General features: G+C 43.5%; 1 protein-coding gene and 1 long non-coding RNA gene across 2 annotated transcripts in view; one reads left to right on the top strand and one right to left on the bottom strand.

The window, feature by feature from the left end:
• The window catches only part of LOC119962793, an 83,856-nt gene extending 73,211 nt beyond the window's left edge, over positions 1–10,645 (bottom strand). Inside the window, exons 1-2 of the long non-coding RNA XR_005459966.1 lie at positions 10,222–10,645; positions 7,582–7,778 (exon numbers count right to left, since the gene is read on the bottom strand). This is a non-coding gene — a long non-coding RNA (uncharacterized LOC119962793). The remainder of the gene's footprint in view (positions 1–7,581; positions 7,779–10,221) is intronic.
• A 776-nt stretch (positions 10,646–11,421) lies between these two features.
• Positions 11,422–19,803, top strand: tbx3a (T-box transcription factor 3a). Its single transcript, XM_038790876.1, has 7 exons — positions 11,422–11,813; positions 13,057–13,324; positions 14,392–14,538; positions 16,003–16,079; positions 16,457–16,620; positions 17,148–17,812; positions 18,525–19,803. The coding sequence occupies exons 1-7, from the start codon at positions 11,422–11,424 to the stop codon at positions 18,990–18,992; spliced, it is 2,181 nt and encodes a 726-aa protein (XP_038646804.1). The 3' UTR covers positions 18,993–19,803.
• The last annotated feature ends 3,185 nt before the right edge of the window (positions 19,804–22,988 follow it).

Here is a 22,988-nt window from a genome sequence, read left to right as displayed (position 1 = left end):
CGGCGATTATAGTCTCCAGCACCGATTGAGCAACAGGTTAGTCTACAGTTATGTATAATCGAACAATAAAAAAAACCCAATATTTCCACCTCGCCATTTATCACAAATATTTGGACGCGCTTTTTGTTATATATAACTCTTGATTAGGTGACACACAGAAGTGAACTCACTACGGGAAATCGGCATTTGCGCTTTCAAACATTGGCATTCCGCAAACTGAAGGAGTTAATTCTTTAAGTGCTAGGATCCCTCAAAGGCTTGTATGAAACAGGCCGGCACGTTTCCTCAAAGTTTCATTTACAGTACAGTCTTATTGATCTGAAATGAACTAAATTAATGAAAACGTTCGGTCCTTATTTATTACATTTGATTTAGTTATATTACTCGAGACTTTCCTGTTATTGTTGGGTTTGAACCCGGCCACTGGCTCCGAAAGTATTAAATCCTCTAAAGAAAAACTCTTATTTGAACTTTAGGTTCTGCTAACCTCCATCATAATATCTAGCATTTAAGATTATCCAATATATGGGTACGGTTTGTTACAGGCGCTAACTATCAAATAATACCAGCTTGGCTAGTTCACTGTTCCCCCTTCGAGGTCGACGTCTATTTAAAAGGTACAGTGTTGCTCCTATTGTATTCACGTTATGTAATTCTCCTGATTCTCCGTCAGTTAACCATTGCTGTTCACTCTTCACTGGACTTTATAGTAAGTTTTCCACTTACATTCACCGCGTGTTTGCGATTTAAAAAAATTACATTTTCCCAACGAATTTTTAAAACAAAGATGGGACCGTGCAAACGCCGAATCCGAAGTGGCACATCATTTGGGCAGCACTGTAGCATTGAGGATAGCACAGTGGCTTCACAGCTCCAGGGTCCCAGGTTCGATTCCGGCTTGGGTCACTGTCTGTGCGGAGTCTGCACATCCTCCCCGTGTGTGCGTGGGTTTCCTCCCACAGTCCAAAGATGTGCAGGTTAGGTGGATTGGCCAGGATAAATTGCCCTTAGTGTCCAAAATTGCCCTTAGTGTTGGGTGGGGTTACTGGGTTATTGGGATAGGGTGGAGGTGTTGACCTTGGGTAGGGTGCTCTTTCCAAGAGCCGGTGCAGACTCGATGGGCCGAATGGCCTCCTTCTGCACTGTAAATTCTATGAAACATCAACAGAGCAATCAGCAAGAATTAATTGCCAGCTTAGCTTAAACACTGTGGTGCACGTTGGTGGAACCGGTATATTTTTGCGGCACCGACCCCCCCCCCCCCCCCCCACCCACGTTTCTCCGTCCCTACTGCGCCCCCCCCCCCCCCCCCCCCCCACACACACACACAAAACCTCAGCGCTGGATGTGCAACTGGAACTAGCCCTGTCACGTGTGTTGCTTAACTGAAACTTCTCTGAACATTTTCTCCAGCCGCTCATTGTCTACTGTAACAGTGAAAGAATGGCCAGCATTGCATTACTAAAGAGTCTAATTACGGCTTGGAGATAAACACTTCACATTTTATAAGGACAGTAAGTCCCTAAATATGTAACAAGCCCACTACAGAAATATAACTGAAACCTTTCTTTGAAGCTTTACATCTGGGAAGGCTTTTCAAAAAGATTTAGAGGTTATCTGCAATAAAGTTTTTTTTTAAAAATACATATATAACGTGTACTTTGTGCTACAAGTAAACGAGTCCAAGTACTGGGCGCCCATGTTGATTGTGAATTGTTCCCAAAGATGTGCTCAGACATGAGATAATGAGGGCTGTGATCATCCAGATCCCTTTACCTTTTCCCAGGATTGAAGCTGTCGCCAGGACACAAAACGACAGTGTAACAGTGCACCACGCTACTCACATCCAATTTGTCCTGTACAAAAGCTGATCTCTAAATCCGCACTAACAAAGCGGTACTCGGAGACAAATCATATAATGTTCAATTTTATTCATTTTCGACTAATTAACTGGAATCCCACCTTCTCTCATATAGTCTCCAATTAATTTGCAATGTATATCAGAGGTCGTTAGACTTCCAGTGAAGCTTTGTTAAGATTTTGTCTTTCTCTATATATTGATCTTATTAAGGCATTTCTTCTTCGTGCAAAAGGTCGCGGGGATTTTGTTTGTGTGTACCGCTCCGGTCTTTAACTTGAAGCGTTCATAATAGGATTCGTGTCTGAGCTCAAAGTTTAAAGCGGTGTCGTCGTTGTTTGGAGGGTAGTTCAAAATACAGCGCTGTCGAGTAAACTCAGTGGCAGGATAATATCCGGGAGAGGCAAAACCATTCTCGTCTGAGGGCAACCTAATTAACACGTGGACAATTTAGATGCGATGGTGCAAATATAAAATATAACTCATGCCAGAAATGCCTTATGAGCACCAAATGCTTAAGAGGCTGATTAGCATAAATGTACAGTCGTACACACTTTGAAGCCAGCATTGCTTTGACTAACATGTAAGCACTCTAATTAAGAGACTGAGAGCGGATTCGCCTCCACTGTAAGTAGCAGGGGAGACAACTGCAGAGTTTATATCAAAAGATTATTTCAGGCTGCATAATGATTCAGAAAATGCGTTATAGAAACAAGAGAAGTGTTGCAGCCGTTGCAAAAGGAGCAAAGGTAGCTTTTCTTTCCCTTTTTTTGATTGATCAAGCTGAGGTGTCTCATAATAAAATTGATTTTACTAACTGCATCGACTGCAACTTCGGAACCGCATGACCTTTGAATTGATTGACGCTAACCTGGAGAAAATGCCATTGAAGAGGTCAGTCTGTGAGTTCTGTTTGTTCTCCAGAAAAAAGGGAACTACTCCCAAAAAAACCCAAACATGACAGGACTGAAGAATCGACCAATACTCTAAAAACAGTGGAGGCACCCTGAATCCACCCCTCCCCAAACCTCCCTTTGAAAGTTAAGTATCGACGGACAGGGTTCAATACTATATTAGAAAAACATACAGGGTTTCATTAAAATGTTATAATTTAAGGTATTGGGAACACCAGCCTTCATCTTTAACATTGCAATTAAAACCTTTGAAAAATGTATTAATCAGTTTGATTGACGTTCATATATCATCGGTGCCACTAAATAGCTCCATGGAAATTATAGTCACTCTGGCAAAGGGCGAACCTACAACAGAGAAACTGAACTTCGGATGAACTTTTTTTTGCATGAAATGGACTCTTACATGAAGCTGAATCCCGCAGAAGGCTACAGCAAGCTCGGTCCAATGAGTACTGGCAAGACAGTGACTAGATGAGCAGGCTGGTATATATTCTCTGCTGCGATTGACGTGTTGATTTAAAAAAAGATTGGCGTGATTCCAATATTCCATAGTTGAATATTCTACAACTTTTCGTTCATGAAAAAGCCCCCCCCCCCCCCCCCCCCCGCCTCGCCCTCCCCAGAGGAATAGCAGCAACAGAAAGGTAAACGTGCTTGTCCCCTGTAAATCTTGGGTTGAGAAAGCAGGAAACCCAAAGATAGCGCCATCAAGCGAAAGAGGGCTGCTATTTCTCGGGGGAGCAATTTGACCTACGGTGGCTAAAGAGGTACCACAGAGCGTTTTGGCTCTATTACAACAAGAGATATGCATATCTGCTACTGGAGAGTTAAAGCACAAGGTTTTTTTTTACTACTCAGAGTATCTCAACCAGTTTAGTATTGCACGCCCATTATTTTCTATATGACGAACGATTGGCGTTAGATATAATATTTATACCTGGATGAATATTTAGAATACGCCATTATGAAACTTAAGTTGACATTTCAATTCCTTTCAACATGATGTACTAAAAGCTTAAGCATTGCTCTAATGTGACGTTTGCCTTTTGTGTTCTCTTTACAACTAACACAACTGCATTCGCCAGAAGTAAATACCTGTACTTGTTACATTCATGGGGAATGCTGTTATACATGTCACACATTCAAACGCGCGATATTTACACCTGCGGAGTGATGATGGACCTAAGTACATTGCAATTAACTGAATTGTAAATCTTTTCCGTATGTTTTTGAAAAAAACAGGGGAATCATCTGTCTTTAATAAATTCTAACAACAGGTCCTGCAGCACACGATGTGGCACGCACCAATTCTGCTTGTTTTACACAATTTGCGCAAAGCAATGAGTGCAAGAACGGTCCCGGGGACCGGTGGCTAAAACGGAAACAAAGTGAGGATTTTCATCAATTCTTTTACATTGGAAATGGGGGTTGTGATAAATATAATCATTACACAACACTGTTCCGTACGACACTATCCGCCTTTGATAGTAGTCGAATCACTTGTAACTGCGTTCTAAACAGTTTTGACATCACCATGAAAATAAAACACTACTAATACACATGCTTCCATAGGTCACCGTTAGAGTTGGTAACTCAAAGAGGAAAAAAAAGGCATCTGTATATTCGGCACGCGAGCTAATTTGTTCTGGGTATCAGTAGTTAATGGTCACTAAAGGTACATAAACGTTAACTTTGCCTGTTTATGTGAAGCGCCTGAATGCTTACTCGCTGTGTAAAGTTTCAGATTTATTTTCTCCAGGTTAATTTATATTCTTCTTCTTCGTTTACTTTCATGTTTTCAATAGCACCTGAACTGCCACCTTATTTATGATCCATCTTCCATATTATTCTGGGCTACATTGCGGGGTAGCCTGCAAACCATGTTAAGAGTATATTTCACTTCAATTTATGGTAACTGACAAATAGCATTTCAGTAAACAACGGACAATATTATGATGCGCTGTATCCGTGCTCAGTGCGAGGTCTGCAACATGTTTTGAACAGTCAGTGCCTATTACATGAACAAAGACGGGAGTGTCAAAATTTAAACGATCAGATATGAATTTTACTACTTGGCCTCAGGTTGTTTAGTGATTTCTGAAATGTGCTTTAATCCTTACTATCAATTTCTCTTCGCATTAGTGAAGGTTATGCATTGAAGCTTTCTGTTCCTCGATAAAAGGGTCCGAACCAAAATAGTGTCCATCAGATTAACATGTTAAAAAATACACCAGTTGTCTAAACGGTTAACCTCGGTGCACACCACAGCATCGCCTCCGGCCATTCTTTTGTTATTGCAAACCTACCCCCCCTCCCCCTAAAAAACCCAACCAAATCACACATGTGCAATTTTAATAACGAATCTCTGGCTACAAGATTTTAAAAAATAATCTCACTCCACTAGGCCAATGATGAGTTATCAAGTATTTTGTTCCAAAGTAAATGTATGTATTAAACCCAAAATATTATGAACATCAAAAGCTGCAGAGCAAAAAAGGCTACATTTCATATTTTAGGCTATTCTGAAAATTTATGCCATATTTCATACTTAGAAATATGGATTAATCTATGCATATAGTACAAATAGTTCAACAAAGTATCTATTACACAATGCCACTATAATCTGCAGGTAATAACATTAAAGCTTAAATATTGTGTATCTGTGCATGTGTGTGTGTGTGGGGGGGGGGGGGGGTAGAATTAACAACACACTCACATTGAAACATCATTAAAATTGCTTTTGTATTCAAATCACAGAGGCAAAACATTAGAACATGCAAATACTGGACAACATTCACCCACACAAATTTTAAAAAAATGCTGTAGTGGATAAGATTAAAATATTTGGTTCAATTGTATCTTCAAATGCTCACAGATTATAGTATGTAGTATGTGTATCATTTTCTATTATTTTATAATAAACTATTCTGGGGCACTTTAATAAAACATATCTTCTCTTGAAATCACCATTTAACACATGCTGTGTTCACAATGGGTGAATGGGTATATACTTTCATAAATACAAACGTTATTGTTATTTGATGCAATGTAGCATATTGGGCAGGAAGCTGGCAGTTTGCTTTCAAGAAATAATCCTGAGGTTGAGATAGTTTGTTGGCTTTACTGTTGTCCATCAATTAATAATGGGGCAATGCCACCCTCGACCATCCTAATGGGCATTTCAGTAATCAATTGCTGCAGCAGCATTTTAAACTATAATGTGCTGGACAGTAGAAAGTGTGAAAATAACCTATCCACATGTCAACAATAAAAACAGAAATACGACAAATGAAGGGACAATACGTTATAAAACAGATAGACAGAAATATCCTTTAATTTTGCTGTAACATCCAATCAAATAAAGTTGCAAAGATGCCTTACAAATATAATAGGGAACTGGAGCAAATTTAGTTTCAACTCTGCTTTGCTACGGAGTCTCTCTGTTTCCTAATTAAACACCACTTTACTACAGTTTATATGCAGGAAATGTTTGCTGGGAGAAACACAAATTATAACATGTTTTTTTAAAATCATAGACATGCATATTTTGTCTCAATATTGAACAATGCCAATGATGAAGAACATGTATTTTGAAATCACTAGGACATTATCAGCAAGGTTTAAGGTATTCACTCTGCAAACCTCTAGAGATAACTGTCCAACTCGAGGTTGATGAAGGTTTTCATGGTGTGATATTTTCTGAGTATGTTAAACCGAAGGAGAGCCTAATTGATGGAAAACTGATTATCACAGGTGGGGAGAAACTGGTTGGTCCCATTTATAAAATGTGTGTTCTACTCAAATAATTATTCTACAAATTTGAGTTACGTGAAAGATCAACGATGGGTGCCCTCAACAAACCTTTCTTAAACTGTTCTTTCCTGTGCCTTTGAGGGTAAATCGATTAAGTAGCTCAGGGCAGGCGCGTTGTTAATAAATCCTCTCCAATGGAAGATGGGACAAAATTGAATATGTTGCATTTTTATTTACCAGTAAAGCCATCAGCGTTAAATATCGTAATCGCCCGGTACCCCAGAAGTATCTGATCTTAAAACTGATTATGACAGCACAATACTCAGATTATGCAAAGTTGGTGTGTATGTACTTTTTTTGAGGGAGGTGTGGTGGGGTGGGGCGGCTGTTGGTTTTGCAGAGTCAATCGGTTATTTACATTTGCAGACATGTCACAGTCGCATTAATATTTCACTATTGGCGAAGTATAATCGCTAAAGCTTTGGAGAGAAACTGATGGGAAAAAAACTGCTGCAGATTGTTAGCCACGGGCAGCGTCACAAAAACCCTCAAGGAACTTGGCAGGACCAGGATGGAGAGCAAACTACACGCCGTGGAATGGAATGGAAAAGCATTCAAAGCAGAGAACTAAAGTGTTTCACAAAGCGTTATGCTCCCTCATTACTTATGTAATATTAAATCAGCTAGTACAAGATAGCACGCACACTGTAGAAAATCTGGAGCAAACATCCGTCACCCTTGCTATACTCACTACGCCCTGTTAAAAATATATCAACAGCCTCGTCGAAGAGGACATCCATTGATTGCTTAAAACTTTCTTCACGTCTGCTTAAAATTTGCTCAGCAAAATAAAAATCGCCAATAATTGCTGTCAGTTCGAGAAGGCCAACATGAATGCAAGGCCACGTGTATTTTGGCCTCGCGTCAATGCAAATAGGCACTAAATCCCCAGCAAAATGTACATCGCGCGAAGATTTGCTTCATTCTCTCCATCACAGCAGACTGCACATTCTCGAAACCATCGTAATAATAAGTTACGATATTCCTGTTACTTACCTGGAAAGAGCAATTTGAGAACTTCAGCCTCAACTGGCTGGTACAGCTATAGAACACAATTTGACGGCTAAATGCTATTTTTAAAAAAAGACACCTTACAGTTTCATGTGGTTGGGCTTGTCACATTCGATCTGCAAGAAGCGCATCGCCAATAATGTTGCCGGCAGTTCTTAGTGTATCAGCTTTGTACAGCATTTCTGTAGCGAGAAAGAAAACACAGACAAAGAGGGCATTGATACAGTAGTTAGCTACCTAGAATAAGTTGCCCAGGGAAAGTCCAATTAGTTTAATTTCCACAAGAAAAATATTTTCGACTGACATTTCATCGCAAAGTCCAAATCATTATTTGGTTAAGAAATGCAATTAGGACTGTTAGTCTTGGATAACTGGAAGTTGGTCATTATCCTATTTTGCCAGGAACATGCTCCTAAATGAAAATTGACAAACGGATGGTCCCATGTAACGTGCGGCAGTTTGTGAACACCATAAAGCTGCTGGCGCCAATGTCGGTCTACAGCATAAAAATTGTGCAGTCTGCAGTCCGCACAAAAAATCGTCCTATGTCACTGAAATAGTTGATCAATAATTGAAGTACCTGTCAAAAGAACAGCGCAGAGACCACGAATTGTGTTTGCCTGCTTTGTTTTATTATGAACCCGAGCAGGATACTGCATATTGAAGTTAGAAATGAAGTTCATGAACTTTATCACAGAGTGCTATATTTATCGGGCTAGCTACAAAGCGGAAACCATTGTAGTCTATATTAGCTGTAGGGAAAGATCAGTTAAAAAAAAAACTGTGGAATGTTTTGAAGGGAAGACGTGGCCAGAAGGCCGATGAAGGGAACTATTTTGATTAAGGGAGGAAATTGCAGTGCATGGCGTAGGATAGTGAAAAGGGCAGCAAGTGTGTGAAGTAAAAGACAAGGAGGTGAATGGACCTGAGGCAGAAAGTGAGGTGGGATTGGGAGTGGGGGAAACAATAAAGATATTTAAATACGAAGGCTAAATCCGAGTTGCAAGCTGTTGTTTATTATCCGTTCCCTGCAACTTTCTCATTTAGCAAGTGACGATTTGGCAGTGCCTTTATTAGCCAAAAAGAGCAATGTGCCTTTCAACGTATAGTCCCTTTGAATGATAAACTGGGAGGGAATACCCCCAATAGATTACTATGACAGTTGCCACAATGTAATATAAACATGTGTTTTGCTTATATAGTTTAGCTGCTTTACACCACGATTTCAGATACTTGAAGACTACAGGACGCACAGATAGACATTGATTAGACCTATCCATCCGTTAGATAGATCCATCAGTCTAACTTTACAATACATACTATAATACCCCAACTGAGTTATTTCACGTGTGTGAATCAATTGATATTTTAATATTTGAATTGCCCACATATCAGATCATTCTATTACCTATGTATTGATAAAAGATTAAACGTAGAGGTTACTGCATTATGACTGGTCGACGTCGGAATAAAAGCGGTCTCACAGTACAAACTCAGCCCAGTATTTAATCACACATTCGGTTAAATTGGAAATGGGCTCGCGCGAATGTGGCCGAAGATTTTAGGAAGGAAGAAGCATGTAATCGGCACTAGCTGGACCTCACACATGCTAAGAGAATATTTACACGAAACTTGCCAATGTAAACGTGCCCGCCTCTTTCAGATAAACAGTAATCAACAAACCTCTGTGTCATTTCAGGCTATAGCTCTGTCTGCTTATAGCTAATGAAGTGAGGTGTCTGGTTGCAGAGGCACTACAGAGCGACTCGGTGCTGGCGTAAATGCTTTCAAAGCTATTTTAATTTTCACATCAGTGCACTTACTAGGTTTTAAAGCTCTGACGGCTAACAAGTAGCTTGCGGTATTGGCGAATGTTTAACTAAGATGGCTAGCCATCAATTCCCTTTTGTTTGCTTGCAAATTAATCATCCTATACGTAGTTGGCGCCAGTGTAGATTTATCACACACAGGAGGGTGAATGAGTCGGGCGAGGAGAGACAAAGAGAGTTCGCACCTTCCTGCTTTTGATCCTAGATTAGTGCACCCTCCCTTCATAATACGAGTCTCTTGGGTGCTTAGCCTGGGAGGTCAGTCATAATTGGCGGAAGTTAGTGAAACCTTTCGAAACGTTACATGAGAACGCATAATTCGTAAATATATATTGCTCAACCGCAATTCTATAGAATATGATTATTATTTTATAAAGATTATATCAGGATGCGATCCAGTCATTTGCTTCACTTTAAGCAAAAAAGGACAGTTATAAGGAACGTTTAAAACGAGAGTTATTGTTTAAAAAAACACAAATGAGTGGGATCTCCCTTTGTCTAAATGCCAAACAAAAATGTACGCAAATAGGTTCAGGGGAACTCGCCTTGAAGTGAATCTGACGACTTCTAAATCTCCACATAGGTCAGGAAAACGCCGTGCTTTTGGCATTCGCGCTTTAAGGAGGGGAAGGCGGTGGGAGGGAGAGGGGGAAGAGAGTCAAGGACACACAACACAGCGGAGAAGGGGAGAGAGAGCGAGAGAGAGAATGAAATGAAACGTCTTCAGGTCGCAAGCTACAACGGCGGAGATTGGTGGTGGCCAGAGCGACTTTCTCTGGTCAGGATATATACTCACAGATCAGAGAGACGATATTTTGCCTTTTGAGAGAAAAAAGGGCGAAAAATGATACGAGACGCTGGTTACAACTCGACGTCAGCAGCCTGGCGCCAAGCGCCCTTAAACATGTGCGTCAAAAATGCAATGTTACAAGAGCTAATCACTTTAGATGTTCCGCTCCTATCTCCGTGCATTTAGCCGATGTGATTGCTTTTCAGTTGCGAGTTTTTTTTCCCAGGGCTTTCAGAGGGAGAGAGAGAGAGAGAAGGGAGAAAGCAGAATCTTTCTGCATTAAGCTGCAGCAGCCCACAAGGCGCCATGTCCTGATAATTAAATCACCTCGTTAAATTAGACATTTTTGTGTGTTGTTGAAAGCATAGACAAGGAACAAATAAAATTAAGATGCTGGACATCTAGTGGCTTTGTCCACCTCCCACCCCCGCGAATTGAAATGTAGAGATCAGTATCTGCGGCAGACTGGGGGTGGGGGGGGGGGGGGGGGGGGGGAGAGAGAGACAAGACAAGACAAGGGAACAAACACAAGACGCCCCCAAATCAGCAGGAATGAAAGCGGCTGCTAATCGCCGGCTCTGGCATTTGAAGGCGGCGGCGGATTAGTGTGAAGGGAGGAGTGATGTTTCAGAGATTGCACATAACGGCGAGAAGGGGGCTGTCTGCCTGAGAGGTCCAGCTTGTCTCCGGAACAGACACACGATTCTCTCTGCCTGATTTCCTGGATGGTGGGTGAAGCCACCTGGGCCTTTCCATTGGCTGGTGACCCCCCCCCCCCCCCCAAACACACACAAGGCGCCCCCCTCCTCCTCCTCCCTCTAATGATGTTGACATATTCACACGGCTGAAGTAGTGATGCTGGCTGTACGTTACAGTTTCCGACACCTTCTTTTTATAACTCATCTATCCCCGGCTTTAGTTGTCAAAACCACGCCTATGGAGCAACACAATTGGTCCGAAAGCGTCAAATAGCCAATCAACAGTGCTGAGCTATTCGCAACACGCACACATACACACACACACACACACATACGGAAAGCTCCGAGTTGACTGTTTGGGGAGATGCGCCTAGGCTCTGCCACGGCCAACCAGTCTTACTTTCAGTTCATGTGAAGATTCCCCCTCCCCCCCCCCCTCCAAAAACATATTATAATATTAATAATGATGCGCTTGTAAGCGACAGTGCGACCGAGATCCAGGGAGTGGATGAATTTACCGATGAGAGAGCCAGTTATTCCGGGGACAAGTATGGCTTATCATCCGTTCTTACCTCACCGGGCACCGGACTTTGCGATGAGTGCTGTGCTGGGACATCAGCCACCGTTCTTCCCCGCTCTCGCCCTGCCTCCGGGCGGCGCGGCCGCTCTCACAATCCCGGGCGGACTCAGCAAGCCTGTCCTGGATCAGCTCGTGGGGGCAGGTGAGGCTGGGATCGCTCTATCGGCAATGGGCCACCAGCCCTCGCATCTGAGGCCTCTTAAGACTCTGGAGCCCGAGGAAGAAGTGGAAGACGATCCGAAAGTTATACTCGAAGCGAAAGATTTGTGGGATCAGTTTCACAAGTGTGGCACTGAAATGGTTATCACCAAATCTGGAAGGTACGGCGCACATTTCCATCCAAGAGAGCAATGCCGACCTCACTGATTAAGAGATCTTACCAGTTATTTTAAATATCCAGCCGTGAATAGTTATGATGCGGAATAATATATGCATTGTATATATATATATTGGAGCATTGTTGGATTTAAGCAGGCGAAATAGATTTAATTGAGAAAAGCTGTCAGTTGCACGAGCCTCTAATCTGTCAAGGACTTTTGCAGCACTTCCTGCAGAATGATCCATTTTAGGGAGACATTTCGCCTCGGTAAATACAGTCACTTATTTATTGAAATAGCTCAGACATAGCGCCCCCCCCCCCCCCCCCCTTCCAAAAAAAAACATTTAGTCTTCAGCTTTGTTGGTGAGACGAGACAATTGACATCACTGGGCTAAGAAAGGACGACCAGGCTCGATCAAATATTTAATTTTAATAAATGCTAATGAAATTAATTTAAATAGGTTCTTCCTTATGAGAGGGGAGGTCACATGTGATCTGCAGGGGGACCGATTGATGAAACTTGACTTACTGAAGTTCCATTTAACCACTCATTTGATCGGAGAAATGGCAAGATGGGACAGGCAGCCCGCGCTTGGAAATAACGTGCATCGTTCGCAGGATAAGGGCTCCACACAAGCACTTAGTTTCCAGGGTTGCCTGGAGGAGCTGGGCGCTGCAATTTATCTCAGTGGGTTTGGGTGGTGTGGAGGAGGGAGGGGATAGTTAGGGTATGGCAGATTATTTTCAGGACACCTGTGATGGGAGCATTTTAACTCACGCAGTTTTTTATGGCACCAATTGGTGATTATAAAACCATAAACGTTGAGGTAGCCGCGGCCTTATGCAGGTAACCGAACCCACATTTACCTAGGACCGGGTTGTTAGCCATGCTTGTATCAATCTTACCAGAAATATTGAAATTTAAGTTGAAATATCTCCACATAGAACTGATTGGTTCTCTAACTTGGCCCTGCATTTTTTCTAAACAGTTGAAATTTAGTATATGGAAACCTTAAATTAAACACCAATGAAAATACATCTAAAGCATGTTTTTGCTGTTTCACAATACTTCTAAAACCTAGCACCATGAAATGTGTTGTATCAAATATTTCACACGGTAAATGCCTGCGAATCAATGCCCCGAAATAGTGGAGAAACTAGCTCCAATTTGGCTTTCACGTGGATTACATTACTGACAGTATGATGTACAAAGCAAAAATAGTCAACTTAATGTTTTCTTGCAGGAGAATGTTCCCGCCATTTAAAGTTAGATGCACGGGTCTGGATAAGAAGGCCAAATATATTTTGCTAATGGATATAGTGGCGGCGGATGACTGTAGGTATAAATTCCACAACTCACGCTGGATGGTAGCCGGAAAAGCTGACCCTGAAATGCCAAAGCGAATGTACATTCACCCTGATAGCCCCGCTACTGGTGAGCAATGGATGTCTAAAGTTGTCACTTTCCACAAGCTGAAACTGACAAACAACATTTCCGATAAACATGGATTTGTAAGTTTGATATATTTACTTCTGAATTAATCTTCACTTGGGCGAATGATTTAAAAACAAGTAGTAACCAATGAGTGATATGCTTTTACTTCAGCCGTGTTTGGTCAATATACTAAAATATTTTTCGCATTCAGAGTTTTTTTTTAAAGCACGGACTGGTGTTGACGTGAGGACTTTACATGTTTTCTTTTTGCATTATTTTCTGAGTGTGATGATTGTGTGCTCTCATAACCTGAGGTACTGTGTAGATCGGCCATTTTAAGTAACTGGGATTGCAAGTATTTTATCGTTGGGATCATATTTTACAATTTTCTCTTGACACAAAGTGATCAGGCTTAGTCACATGTCAACCTCCTCAATGTTCAGTTTGTAAATCTCGGTGGTAATGGACACTGGCTTGCTGTGGCAAATATTTGAAAACTAGCTCATTTTGGCAAATCTGCAAAGTATTAAGCATTTTGCTCGCTGGAGAGAAAACAGTCCAGCCACTGTAATAACAATGACGATAGCGGTAGCTCCGTTAGTCAACACATTTTAATATGATCTTCAAAAAGCAGGACACTAAAGACATTTAAATTGTTAATGGTTATAAAGCAGCCGTTTGCTGTTTAACACATTCCATTCTGAATTACTGCCGTGCATGTCAACATTATCGGCGACTTGTCTTACCGATTTACATAGAGACACATATGTGGGGAGGTAGAGGTACACACGTATAAGCAGATATATGTAGATAGGCATAATATATTTCTAAACCAGTTAGGTATAATTTCGCATGTGCTCAGACAGCGAAGGGAGGCCATAGTGCAACTGTTAGCAAGCCGTCAGCTGTTCATGTAAAAGGGTGGATTTACACTCCTGTTGAACTCTGTCCCTTCCTGTAAAGTCTTTTCTGCTGGTTATTAGTTTATATTATTGCCGATCAACCATTAATAAGCAGCGTGAAATTAAACAGCAAAGCGATATAATACCACGTTTCCCAGCAGCTTGGCTGAATCTAGAAGCAGCCATGTATAAAACTGCACTCGCCTTGGTCGAGTTGTAATTGCTTGATTTATTCTCTTTAGACTATTCTGAACTCCATGCACAAGTATCAACCTAGATTTCACATTGTTCGTGCGAACGACATTTTGAAACTTCCTTATAGTACTTTCCGGACGTACGTGTTCCCCGAAACAGAATTCATTGCGGTGACTGCGTACCAAAACGATAAGGTGAGTTTAGAAAAAAGTAAGTCCGTAATTTGCAGAAACGTAATATTTCTTGTAATAGAGATGTCGATTTCCCTTGTGATACCGTTGCACCAAAAAGATCGAAACATGAAGACTTGGTCAAGTTTCTTTCTCTTGTCTGCATCGCTTAGTTCATTGTGATCAATACATTGTTTAAATGGCAGTCTCATTTCATCTGCAAGGATGTTTGTTGAATATGTTGTAATACGATTTTATGATTTGGCTTGTAATGCTGGTTATTGGCGTAGGCTACCTGGTGCGGCAGTAGATATAAGGCTCTCCTGGATGCATATGTTTGTGCGGGCCGTGTGTTGACATCAATGTTGTTGTGCGAGGTAGTAGGATTTAACAGATTTCTAACTATTATTAAATTATAGTTATTAAAAAAGAGACATTTCGTAATCTTTAGTGGCAAAGCGTGCAAGTAGACTATTTTTAAATAGATTCAAGATGTTCATCTTGCATTATGCTCATTTATAGATATCAAACCTCTGAGGATGGACAATTGAGTTAATTATTGTTAATGGTTTTGCCCCAGTAAATTTTAAGGGACTTGGAACTCTTTGACACTTAGCTCCTCATCACACTACTAGCTAGTCAGGGAATCTTATGAAGGGAGTCACATTGCCTACAGTGACTTAATAATTGTTGATAATTCTTGCGCGCTGTTGATTATGGGGGTTTCATACAGATAATAGAAACTGATAATGAAAAGGCTGTTAACATGCTAAATAAAACGACGTTAACAGACTGGGTGTCCGATCTGTTTTTCGCCCCTGCTGTATTATTATCTTCAGTTCATTATTTAAAGGGACAATGCTTTCAATCTAGTTAAATTCTCGACCCCATTGAAAGGAGGATAAGAATGGGCAATAAAGTTACTGTTGACTTGTTGTCAACAGCGGGTAAATGGCGGTGCTGACGCCAGGCCAGCCTACACCCTATCTCTCTGATAAAGTGGCCTGCCTGTCTTGTACGAGCGGGTTATCATGATGCAAAAATGGCTTTATTTGGGGGCAGATTCGTGGTTTGCACCTTGTATTTTCACATTTAATAAAATAAATACACCGCATTCAGTGGCAGTAACATTAAATTCGGGGTTTCTGCACCCATATATTCGCGCAGTATGGTTGTGTTCAGTGGCTGGTCCACATTTTAATGCGATGCATGCACAATTCAGGAGAAGGAAATGTTGCAACTCCAGATCAGATTGTGGTGAAATGAATATTGCGGTGGCTGCGTTAACGCAATTCGACATTTATTTACTCTAAACAATCCGAAATGATAACGTAACCGCGATTTAACGCTGCCGCCTGGTCTCTGAATTCCACTGGTAACTTGTAGCAACACGGTTTCGTAGAACCTGCGCGCTTCCAGCGCAGATTGCAGTTGATGATGTGTTGCATGGCAGATAAGTATTAAAATGCCATTTTCTTTAATATTTAGATAACTCAGTTAAAAATCGACAACAATCCATTTGCCAAAGGCTTTCGTGACACGGGCAATGGGAGAAGAGAGAAGAGGTGAGTTCTATTTGTCAATGTGTGGACTAACAGGCCCTGCTTCCAGTCATGATCTCACCCGCCTGATAGAGAGCTGTCATCGTCTCGGTAGCACAGAGAGTGAAATGAGAACTGCTTGTTGTTTTGCTTGTTGCATTTTGCGACAGAGAAGTATCTTTTCGCTTTTTGGTGATTGCTCTTGGTGTCATCCTAGCTGTTTTTATTTAAGACAGAAAACGCGCGAAACCAACTTGTAAGTCATGTCCACGGAATATTGCTAAACAAGCCACGATTCGACATGATCAGAATGCAGGCTGAAATAGAATTGAAAGTGACAAGGGCAGTTATTGGAGTGCTAACCACTGAAGTCCCTGTCCCCTTGTTTTTTGGTTAAACAGAAAACAGTTGGCGATTCAGTCCCTCCGAGTCTATGACGAACAGCAGAAGGGCTCCAAAGAGAATGGGACATCGGACGATTCGTCCAGCGAGCAAGCGGCTTTCAAATGCTTCGGTCAGTCCACCTCCCCCGCTGCTTCCACGCCAGGAACGGCGAACGTAAAAGGTTATTATTTCTGTTACCTACAAAAGGAGATTGTTTGCTTTTTTTTAATAAGGCGCAACTAAGTTTGTGTTCCACTCGTGCATTAATTGAGTGTGTGTTTGTATTTAAGATTCTTATCACCTCCCAACCAAATAACCCGCCACAAGATACAGCATTGCTTTGACTCACTGTTCTCCTGCAATGGAATTAGGCTCCGAGAGACCCCGGCCACTTGTGTGCGCATGCTGAGGTTTTGTAGGATTTGATAACTCTTAAATTCAATTAGAAATCTCCTTATTCCGTGAAACTATATATAGCAAAAGAGCATTTTCTGTTTTAAGTGGTGCAATGAGAAGCATAGACAAGACAGAATTTGGATTCCTCGCACCTGTATTGTCACTCTCTCTATTTCATCAGAGTGGCTTCATTGTCCTGGGTCCTGTCACCTTCTGGGACAGACCCATCCCACCAACTGCGCGGCTCCCAAATGTGGCACCGTGTCTGAGTTGCTAACTGTTCTTTTCTAACCGCGTTGTCCTCGTTTCCAGGTGCCCTGCAAAGCGACGAAGACGAAAGCGACGTGGACAGTAAGGACGAGCCCATCCAGGAAGGGCCAGACTCGGGAAAACTGTTGGCTGCTGGCGAGGACAGGAAGGGGGAACGCGGTTCCAGCAAAGCGAACCCACGGCCCGCGGACTCTGTGAGCAGGATGAGAGAGCACGGAAGCTCCAGGACTGACAAGGGCTTGAGGGATTCGCAGCCGAGCCCGACGGCCATCTCCTCGGGCGCCAAGGCCGTGAACGGCGAGGGCCGCCAGATCAAAAGCCCAGTTCGGGACCACCATCAGAAAGCGGATGAGTCCAGCGGTTTGAGCAAGGAGCCTTATTCACCCCTGACCGTCCAGACGGATAATATCTCGCACCTGAACCACGGACACTTACAGAACCTCGCCTTTTCTCATAATTTATCTGGCCAGCACTTCTTTGCGCCATTGGCAGCGGGACATCCTTTTCTGTTGCACCCCAGTCAGTTTGCGATGGGTGGGGCCTTCCCAAATATGGCAGCAGGTATGGGTCACCTGTTGGCCTCAATGTCGGGCGCCACGGGCGGGATCAGCGCCCTGGACACACTAGTTTCCGCCCAGCAGGGACTCCCTGGTGGATCCGCATCAGCGCTCCCGTTTCACCTCCAACAACACGTGCTGGCCTCTCAGGTAAAGCTTCATCCTCCTCGTCTTTATTCCACTATTGTCGTTTGACAGCCTGTGTGAGTAATCAAGATAGGGTATTTCAACATTGCTCCCCACTCCCCCTAAATTAACGTTGGAAAGCAGGCTATCTCGGAGAGCAACATTCAGTAAACAGCCTTGTGTAACATGCAAAGTATTGATCGTTTGAAATAAAAAATATTGGATCTCCCACTTTCCCTTTCCAACCACACCCTCAGAACGGTTTGAAACGCCAGCTGATTGATACCAGATATATCACCTCTTAAAAAAAATCTTTCACTTATACTACAAAATATAGAATATCAATCAAGATAAACTATCTGATTGGCTGGCATGAGTCACATTCTCTCAATCCTATTTCACTTCTTGTTTCTGCCTGTCTCTCTGAGCGACCTGTTGGGGGAGAGTAAGTGAGAGATATTTGCACCTAGTTGTTCTTCTGTTGTCAGAGCCCAACTCGATTTTAAATAGCCCACAATGTGTGCTTTAGACGGGCGTTTAAAGTGTTCTTTCTGCAGTGTCTGGCCTCACGCTTTTCATTCGGTTTGCGAATGGGAAATTTACTCAAGCTGTTGCATTGTTTCTGGGTTAATGGTTTCACTGAACGCGGGAATCCAGTCTAATCCATCCATTTGTATCGGTATTTAGCAATTAGTTGTTGCAAACGTAACCTGACTTTTCTTTGTTACATTGACAGGGTCTCGCGATGTCACCTTTTGGTAGCCTTTTCCCCTATCCTTACACCTACATGGCCGCTGCGGCCGCCGCCTCCATGCCCGCCGGAGTCCCGCCGTCTGTCGCGTCCTCCCTCCACCGCCATCCGTTCCTCAGCGCCGTGAGGCCTCGCTTGAGGTATAGCCCTTACACCTTCCCTGTGCCCGGAATGGACAGTAGCAGCTTGCTGGCCACCGCCCTGCCCCCCATGGCCACCCCAGGCGAGGCGAAGGTCAACAACAGCAGCATGACAACCAGCCCCGTGTCAGCCGGCCTGGACTCGGGCTCTGAGGTCAACAGCAGGTCCTCCACCCTCTCCTCGGGATCGCTCTCACTGTCGCCGAAGCAGTGCTCAGAGAAAGAAACGCCCAACCAGCTCCAGAACATCCAGCGCCTGGTCAGCGGACTGGACACGAAACAGGACCGGTCAACCCGGAGCGACTCCCCTTGATAGGAAGGTGATATCCGAAAGCCAGAGAGAGAGAGGACAAAAGGGCTTTGCATGTCACACACGTACATGTCTTGTTTCTTTTTTTAAATGCTAGTGTGTAGAGCCTTGGTATTATCGAGTCCCCAACTTAGCAAACAAAGAAATAGCCGAAGAGTGAAAGATAAGAGTTTCCGAGCACCATCGGTAGTTTGGTTTCTAGATGTCAACCTGCTTTTCATATATATGCAATAACAGAAAGAAACGGAGACCTATTATAAAGTATTTATGTAATTATTTGATAACATGTGTAAATATACTGAAATTAGAATACTGGAAATTATACTTTAATTTATTGTTGGTGTACATACATCTGTATATAAGGCTCCAAGCCCTTTATTCGTTCGTCATACTCATTTCAACACAGCTCCTTATTAACCAGAGTGCCGGCATGGTTACCACTATTTTACCTAGCAATGTCTTACCATGCTACATTAAAACAAAACCTTTATAGATCCGAGTACAAGACGTGCCATTTCTTTTTTTTTAGCTTTTACCATTGTTTCAGTGTTAAGTGCTACTGTCTAGAGTAACGGGGGGAATAAAAGCTCACCAGTTGCTTAAGAAGTAATGAAGACGCTTTCGGGGTTTTCTATGGTGTGTCAAAATGAATGGAGATGTTATGCTCTACAGCTTAAAAGTGCCGAGAGTTGAAAAAAAAATAAATGAAGGTATATTTTGTGTTATAAAATGTTGAAAGTTCTTGGTTTTCCTTGTACTATTTTTGTTTCGCTTTGAAGTTCTCAAAAAGTTTCAATAAATTTTTATCCAAGTTTGCCTTGTCCCAGTTATTCCAATCACATTTCCAGTCCGTTACACAGAGGCGACAAAGGACCAGGTTGGCCTGATCATTGCGTTTAATTGTTCACCAATATTGTTTCCATTTTCAATTTCTCACGAGTGATTTCACCAAGCTGCGGGTTATTCTCGCCAAAGGTCATGCTTTTGTCGTGTACCCTCCCTTCCATCTCCCCACTCTTACATAGCTTGCCAGCGTGCTCTGTTACATAGCCTCCCCATTGTGTTACATATCTTCCCTCCCCAATGTGTGACAGCGTCTCATTGCCAACTATGTTAGCTAGCTCCTTCCCCACTCTGCTACATAGGCTACCCACTGTGGCCCATACCCTCATTCCCCACTGTTACATACCCTGCCCGCTCACTCTTATATACCCTGTCTGCTAACTCTTATATATCCTGCTTGCCCACTGGGTTACATACCCTCACTCCCCACTGTTACATAACCTGCCTGCTCACTGTTATATAACCTGCCTGCCCACTGGGTTACATACGTTCACTCTCCGCTGTTATATACCCTCACTCCCCACTGTTACATATCCTGCCTGCTCACTGTTATATACCCTGCCTACCCAGTGGTTTACATACCTTCACTCCCTGAAGTTACATACCTGCCTCCCCATTGTGTTAGATACGTTGCCTGCCCACTGTGGTACATACGCTGCCTCCCCATTGTGTTACAAACCCTGCCTGCCCACTGTGTTACATACCCGGCCTTCCCGTTGTGTTTACATGCCCTGCCTTACCACTGTGTTACAAACCCTGCATGCCCACTATGTTACATACCCTGCCTGCCCACTATGTTACGTGCCCTGCCTCCCCATTGTGTTTACATGCCCTGCCTTCCCACTGTGTTACATACCCTGCCTTCCCACTGTGTTACATGTCCTGCCTCCCCATTGGGTTTACATGCCCTGCCTTCCCACTGTGTTACATACCCTGCCTTCCCACTGTGTTACATACCCTGCCTCCCCACTGTGTTACATACCCTGCCTTCCCACTGTGTTACAAACCCTGCCTACCCACTATGTTACATGCCCTGCCTCCCCACTGTGTTACATGCCCTGCCTTCCCACTGTGTTACATACCCAGCCTCCCCACTGTGTTACATACCCTGCCTTCCCACTGTGTTACATACCCTGCCTTCCCACTGTGTTACAAACCCTGCCTTCCCACTGTGGTACATACCTTGCCTTCCCACTGTGTTACATACCCAGCCTCGCCACTGTGTTACATACCCTGCCTCCCCACTGTGTTACATACCCTGCCTTCCCACTGTGTTACATACCCTGCCTTCCCACTGTGTTACAAACCCTGCCTCCCACTGTGGTACATACCTTGCCTTCCCACTGTGTTACATACCCTGCCTTCCCACTGTGTTACAAACCCTGCCTCCCACTGTGGTACATACCTTGCCTTCCCACTGTGTTACATACCCTGCCTCCCCACTGTGTTACATACCCTGCCTTCCCACTGTGTTACATACCCTGCCTTCCCACTGTGTTACAAACCCTGCCTCCCACTGTGGTACATACCCTGCCTGCCCACTGTGTTACATACCCTGCCTTCTCACTGTGTTTCATACCCTGCCTCCCCACTGTGTTACATACCCTGCCTCCCACTGTGGTACATACCCTGCCTCCCCACTGTGTTACATACCCTGCCTCCCACTGTGTTACATACCCTGCCTTCCCACTGTGTTACATACCCTGCCTCCCCACTGTGTTACATACCCTGCCTCCCCACTGTGTTACATACCTTGCCTTCCCACTGTGTTACATACCCAGCCTTCCCACTGTGTCACATGCCCTGCCTTCCCACTATGTTACATACCCGGCCTTCCCGTTGTGTTTACATGCCCTGCCTTCCCACTGTGTTACAAATCCTGCCTGCCCACTGTTACATACCCTGCCTGCCCACTGTGTTACATACACTGCCTGCCCAGTGTGGTACATACGCTGCCTTCCCACTCTGTTACATATCCTACCTGCCCACTGTGTTACAAACCCTGCCTGCCCTCTGGTACATACCCTGCCTGCCCACTGTGTTACAAGTGTGTTAAATAAAGGGGTGGCATAGTCGTCAGCAGTGCTGTCTCACAGCACCAGGGACCCACGTTCAATTTCAGCCTGGGTATCTGTGCAGAGTTTGTACATTCTTCCCATGTCTGTGAGTTTCCTCCGTATGCTCCGGTTTCCTCACACACTGGAGGCTAGATGGATTGGCTATGCTAAATTGCCTCTTAGTGTCCAAAAGGTTAGGTGGGGTTACGGGGATAGGTCAGATGCTCTTTCAGAGGTTTGTTAAAGGCTCGATGGGCCAAATGGCTTCATTTTGCAGTGTCGTGATTCTATGATTCTAACTTCCCCATTGCATTACATAAACTCACTCTCTCCAGTGTTACCCCTCATTCCATCCAGCATTATATAGCCTCATTCCCTCTAGTATTACACCCGTGCTCCTTCCAGTGTTACATAGCGTTGCTCCTTCCTCCAGTGTTCCATAGCCTTGCTCCCTCCAGTGTTACATAGCCTCGCTCCCTCCAGTGTTCCATAGCCTCACTCCCTCCAGTGTTACATAGCCTCACTCCCTCCAGTGTTCCATAGCCTCGCTCCCTCCAGTGTTACATAGCCTTGCTCCCTCCAGTGTTACATAGCCTCACTCCCTCCAGTGTTACATAGCTTGCTTCCTCTTCCAGTGTTCCATAGCCTCACTCCCTCAAGAGTTACATAGCCTCACTCCCTCCAGTGTCACAGTTATGCCCTCTTCAGTGTTACATAGCCTCGCTCCCTCCAGTGTTACATAGCTTTACTCCCTCCTCCAGTGTTCCATAGCCTCACTCCCTCAATTGTTACATAGCCTCACTCCCTCCAGTGTCACATTGTTATGCTCCCTCAAATGTTACATAGCTTCGCTCCCTCCATTGTTACATAGCCTCGCTGCTTTCAGTATAACAGAGCCTCACTACCTCCAGTGTTTAAAAAGTTTTACTCCCTCCAGTGTTCCATAGCCTCACTCCCTCAAGTGTTACATAGCCTCATTTTCTCCAGTGTCACAGTTATGTTCCCTCCAGTGTTACTTAGCCTCGCTCCCTCCAGTGCTCCATAGCCCAACTCCCTCACATTACAGAACCTCGCATCCCATGTTACAGAGCCTTCCTCC

Source organism: Scyliorhinus canicula, chromosome 1 (genome assembly GCF_902713615.1).
Source record: "Scyliorhinus canicula chromosome 1, sScyCan1.1, whole genome shotgun sequence".
Taxonomy (NCBI): domain Eukaryota; kingdom Metazoa; phylum Chordata; class Chondrichthyes; order Carcharhiniformes; family Scyliorhinidae; genus Scyliorhinus; species Scyliorhinus canicula.
This window is presented reverse-complemented; position numbering and strand designations above follow the sequence as displayed.

What these genes read in the sequence shown, in the direction of transcription:
- tbx3a (XM_038790876.1), top strand. Translation starts at nt 11,422, where the DNA reads ATGAATTTACCGATGAGAGAGCCAGTTATTCCGGGGACAAGTATGGCT. An exon ending in AATGGGAGAAGAGAGAAGAG is followed by an intron (nt 16,080 to 16,456) that starts GTGAGTTCTATT and finishes TTGGTTAAACAG; the next exon opens with AAAACAGTTGGCGATTCAGT. An exon ending in AGGAACGGCGAACGTAAAAG is followed by an intron (nt 16,621 to 17,147) that starts GTTATTATTTCT and finishes CCTCGTTTCCAG; the next exon opens with GTGCCCTGCAAAGCGACGAA.